At 40.2% G+C, this 5,422-nt stretch overlaps 1 protein-coding gene across 1 annotated transcript; it reads left to right on the top strand.

Moving 5' to 3' along the window:
- The first annotated feature begins 477 nt into the window (after nucleotides 1-477).
- On the top strand, nucleotides 478-4,930 carry LOC146555326 (uncharacterized). The gene is made up of 5 exons (XM_085251910.1): nucleotides 478-734; nucleotides 1,069-1,160; nucleotides 1,539-1,733; nucleotides 1,822-1,898; nucleotides 2,155-4,930. Exons 1-5 carry the CDS (start codon nucleotides 584-586, stop codon nucleotides 2,792-2,794), a joined length of 1,155 nt encoding a protein of 384 aa, XP_085108036.1. The 5' UTR covers nucleotides 478-583; the 3' UTR covers nucleotides 2,795-4,930.
- The last annotated feature ends 492 nt before the right edge of the window (nucleotides 4,931-5,422 follow it).

Genomic DNA, 5,422 nt, shown 5'->3' with positions numbered 1-5,422 from the left:
TGGAGCTGGAGAGGTACCTTTCATGTCCATTCACTGGAGGTGTGGATCTATTACATGGCGTTCCTCACATCAAGAAGCTGTCGATCAAAATCAGTACAGCTCTTCCTGCATCTGGAGCTTGTGAAGGACTTCTCAGTCATGCAGGACTCCTGTTCACTGCTGAACAGTTACAGCTTCACAGAAAGAACGTTGAGAGCAAACTGCTGCTGAAGCTTAACCATCACTTCACTGAGTGAAGAAATGGCACATTTTTGCTAAATATGCAGAAATAGATGCACACCCATACAATTTATGGTAAACTGAGCTCCCTTGTATGTACATATGTTGAAGATGCCTCGTTCTAATGTTTTCTCTGCGGCTGCTGTGCCATTTGGAGCAAAAATGAATTTTTACAAGTTGACAGCATATCTTGTCACTGGAAATTGTTTGCACTGTTTATATATTTATATTATTTACTGTAGGCATTGGTGAAAAAAGCTTTATGTTGTGAAAAACTGAAATCTGGAAATTAGAATGGACTACTTGCACTAACACTTCCGCGTTCTATGTAGTCCTGCCCCAGTGCTTCCGGTGCGGTTAAACCATGGCGACGTTCTACACTCGCTGCCTACAAGAGCTCCCAAAATTGAACATCACCGATGTTCATCGGATTTGCAGAGTGACGACTACCCCCGCCAGCAAATTAGATAAAGGATTTAAGTTATATGCTGCATCATATATACACAACTATGAAGGTAAGAAAACGTAAATTAACCGACAAAGAAACGCTAGCTAACGTCAAATGCAAACACTACGTTACTCCGCTATGTCCTTCATTTGATGTCAGTTCTCTACATTACATGTTTTCTTAAACGGTGTTTTATGTCGTCCTAAACTATAGTTGAGGTTTTCTTAACTAATGTCACTTTTGTAGTTAGACACTGTTATAATGGCGTTAGGTAGTTGGCTAACTATGGAGGTAGTTAACTACCTAATGCTACTCTTGCTAAGTGTAAAATATATATGTTTAAGACATGCTGAAATGAGTAATACAGAAATAATGCTAATGGTACTTGTATCTTTATTCAGTGTCCAATAAAGACAGGTTGTCAGGGGAGGTCGGTGTGAGAGCCCTGTGCTACAGGTCGATGAGGAAGAGTGAGGCACCACACAGACTAAGTGTAGGCAGGAAGCTGTGTAAAGTTGTTAATCCCCGTTCAGTGGGGTTCAGTTCATTTAAGCATTAGTTAAGTTCATTCCTAAAGGCCCATCAACTTGAATGTTTTCCTTGTCTCCCTGCTTTATCACTCCTAATTTGACTAGTCAGATAGTTAAATCAACGTGTGTTTGGGTGATCAGAAACATTTGACAACAAGTTAATACTGCAAATATACACAATCTAAGTTATTACAGTTATCAAGCATGGTTAAGTTGTTTTAATAGGGAGAGAAGGAAACACTAAGCATTCAGGAGGGTGCGTAACCATAACACTGAACTATGTTCCTGTTCGGCTCTTCCATGAAGATGTTACATTTTTAATTTTCGTTCTTTCTTCTTAGATTAAGCTTCTGGATTCATCGCCGGTGATACTGACACATAGCCAGTGCTCCTGTGTGGCAGGCGCTGTTATGTGCAATCACACAGTGGCACTGCTCTTCCAAACAGCACACTACTCACAACTCAGAGTGCCGGTTGTCCCCCCTGTGCATAGCTGCACGGAATCTGAACAGCAATGGCACAAGCCACGGACAGTGGTAATTTAAATGAGGTTAAAGTTTTTGAATTAGTCCATGTTTACATATGAACAGCAACACCATCCATAGTAAATGTGTCTTCTGTTAGGGTGTGAAGCCAGGACCCATCAACTCCATGATCTTCACTAAGCCGGTACCAAATAGAATGGCCCAGACTGGAGTACGGTAATTAGATTTGTAAAATTTGGTTTCACGTGTTACAAATGTATGTTGCTATTTTTTTCATACATACATGTGTCAGAATAGGTATTAATTTACATATAACATTACACTTTCTGAAGACGGCTAACTCAGTCATGTACATATACATCCCAGTCTCTAACTTATGCACCACTGTTTTACACCTTTTAGTTTTTAGTTTAGTTGTTGTTCAGTATAATAACCTTCTCCCTTACATTATTGTCATTGATGTTTTCTTTAGGAGTGGCTTCTACAGAGGCATGGTGGGTCCGTTACCAGATCCCTGCTTGTTCAGAATAACGGAGGCATATGCAAAATTTAATATTGAGGACAGGCCACTTGTGACCACAATGAACATGAGACCTGACAAGCCCCTTGTGGAAAGTGCCTTTGGGCTGGTGCAGGAGGGCAGTGTTCTGTCATATCAGCAGCCGGTTTTGACAACCCGGTACATCACACTACACCGCGATGCACCACCAACACCGCACTTGCCTCTGGAGGGGTATGACATCTTGCCATCAGATTGTGTGTTTGTGTGCTCAGAAGAAGAGCTTCTGCATCTGAAAAGCTTGTCTGTAACTCTGGAAATGGCTCACAAAATAGAGGAAGCTACACGTGAGCAAAGCTCTTCGTCTGAGTGGCATCAGCTCCGCAGGCCCAGAGTGACTGCCTCTAGGTTTCGGGAGGTGTGTCACGTCAGAGGCCAGAGCTCGGCCGAGTCACTAGCAGAGCGTATATTCAAGGGAACAAGGCAGACAGCAGACATGAGGAGAGGAACTGAGATGGAGCCTGCAATAGCAGCAGAGTATAGTAGGCTAATGAATGTTAACTACTCACCCTGTGGTCTGGTCATTCACCCCATTGCTTGCTGCATCTCCTGATGGTGTTGTTTTTGACCCCAATGAATACCCCCAGTTTGGCTTCGTCAAATTCAAATGTCCAAATGTACAAAACTTTATTGACTGCAAATATGTGCAGATGGAATGTGGTACCCCTAAACTAAAAAAGAGCCACGCATATTACTGGCAAGTGCAAGGACAACTGCTCATCAGTGGGATGCAGTGGTGTGACTTTGTTGTGTGGGCACAAGAGGACTACCTAGTGCAAAGAATATACATGGATACAGATGTGCACAATGCAATCAGAGAAAAGGCAGACTATTTCTTTTTTTACATATATATGCCAAGATACCCGTGTTTGAAAAAATGAACAGTGAAAACAGCAAAAAGAAAAACAGATCCTTCAGGCTGGCTGGAACAAAATAACTGATGTTTTATTTTCAATATATTTCATGAATTCTTTTGTTGTTACATGTTACCTTTATGTGACATCAATAAACTGTTATTTAAGCAATGGCATCAATTTAATTTTTAAAAACACACATTAAAACGTTGAATTTGTGCAGAACTTATTTACATGGTAAGTATTTAAAACTCCATGCCTAGCATACTGATATACATTTAGACAATAACACAACTGAACTGTAGAAAATGACAAATGGTATTTTTGATGTTCCAAAAGCTCAATGTCACTTATGATTTTAAAACGATTTAGTGATTTACTTTATAATTTTGATAAACAGTTTTGTTGAATCTGAATAGTAATATAGTAATATAATTAAACAGTATTATTAACATTAAACATTTGCAATGAATTTGAATTATCAATAACTGAAACTCAACTATCAGCACTCAAGTACCAGTTCTGTAATCAAGTATTGTCAGCTGAGAAGGAAGAAATGCAACTGTAGTGGCCTCAGCTGCAGGTCATTTTCCATAAGTTACTGGCACTGGTGTCTTGGGAAAAATCCATCTTGTCTCACTTAACCCATTTTTTAACTAATGCTGTGTTCTGGTAATTTGACAGCATACATGCCACTGCAAACAGTTGGTTGATATTATAAACATGTGACATGGTAATGATGCTATCAAAAAGTTTGTTCTGTTTGATCCTCCTAATGACTCGCTCCACATGTACCCTGAGTCTGGCTATGGCCTGCGTCTCCTTAACCTGGTATGCTGGCATCTGCTTCTGCTTAGATAGAAAAGGTGGGCAGTACACTTTGCATTTACAACAATCAGTGATTAGGAAGCCCTTATCTACCATCACTGCCATGTCTTCAGTCAACTTCTCAGCAATGCCTGATTGTTTGAATAGTTCCTTGTCACTAACCGAACCAGCATACAGATTAGAGATGAAAAGTAAATATCTATTTTGTTTTCATTAAGACTGGAAAAACTTTCTAAATTTAACTGATGGTGACCTTGGTATATTTTAAACAGTTAGCTTGAATAGAACTTAGGTGTACCTGGTATAGAATCGGATGTCAGTGTCGGAGCCAGCAAAACGCTGTAACCCAAATTCTCGCTGGACACGTAACTCCTGTATTTCCTTCCTCAGAGTCTCCACGTCTTTGGACAGGTCTTCTGCAGCTGATGCAGATATGTCCAATGCAGACGGCTCAGGGACTGAGCAGTAGTCATGATCTCTTGTAAGACTTTGCTCTTCTTGAGCGTCAGGAGGAACTAGTTCAGGGCGTCGCTCCGTTCTCTCCCAAACACTACGCCGCGGTGGTTCAACTTTATAGCCATTCCACTCAAAAAGTGTTGGTACAGCACCTTTAATAAGCCTCCTTCGACCATCGAGGGTTGTTGGCTCTATGAGTTGATCACTGGCAAAGTGTCTGCAGCAGACCCTGGTGTGAGAGGTGATCGTGAAATGATCCCGGCGTATGTTTACCGGCCATTGTCTTCTCAAGTCGGAATGGGTCGGAAAGGCATGAAAACTTAGTATGCCATTAAATTTGGCTGAAGCTGAACAAAGTGGGACACAGCAATGCTCGGAGTATTTCTTCTCCTGTTTTTGAAAATGTTCTGTTTTAAATACTTTCCTTTTTATACTCATTCTGAAGCGACATTAGCATAGCTACCGATAGATAAGCAAACGTACCGGAAACGCACAAGCGGTACTATTTGGAAACGGAAATACGTCACATGCCCTAGTGCAAGTAGTCTATTGTTGTGCCTTATTTTGTTGATCTTTGTACATATATTCCTGTTGAAAATACTAAAATCTGTATATTTATTTTTGTCTGATAGCATTTATTTAAAAAATAAATCAGACATTTCAAACAGTTACTCGCTACTTGAGTAGTCTTTTCACCAAGTACTTTTTACTCTTACTTGAGTAACTTTTTTGACGACTACTTTTCACTTTTACTTGAGTAATAATATTTTAAAGTAATGCTACTCTTACTTGAGTAAAATTTTTGCATACTCGACCCACCTCTGCATAACACTGACCAATAACTAACTCAGCAAATATGGTTGAAACAGTGATGTTATCACCACGTAAACACTGCAGGGCAGACAGACGGATGATGATGTTTCACGTAGAATAGTCAGAGCATTGCTTAAAAAAGAAAAGAAAATCTGCATGTACATAGTTGTGAACATATAGCCTCTCTGCTCCTGACGTCAGTATTATAAACCTGTGACAGCTCAGCTTGC

The sequence above is a fragment of the Mchenga conophoros genome, linkage group LG17 (genome assembly GCF_057382185.1).
Source record: "Mchenga conophoros isolate Kocher_MC1m ecotype Shallow Benthic linkage group LG17, M_conophoros_male_GT1.1, whole genome shotgun sequence".
In the NCBI taxonomy this organism is placed as follows: domain Eukaryota; kingdom Metazoa; phylum Chordata; class Actinopteri; order Cichliformes; family Cichlidae; genus Mchenga; species Mchenga conophoros.
This window is presented reverse-complemented; position numbering and strand designations above follow the sequence as displayed.

Excerpts from the sequence above, each read along its gene's own strand:
- LOC146555326 (XM_085251910.1), top strand. The coding sequence starts at position 584 with ATGGCGACGTTCTACACTCGCTGCCTACAAGAGCTCCCAAAATTGAAC. Across the intron at positions 1,734-1,821 it reads GGCACAAGCCACGGACAGTG|GGTGTGAAGCCAGGACCCAT; the intron begins GTAATTTAAATG and ends GTCTTCTGTTAG. Across the intron at positions 1,899-2,154 it reads ATGGCCCAGACTGGAGTACG|GAGTGGCTTCTACAGAGGCA; the intron begins GTAATTAGATTT and ends TGTTTTCTTTAG.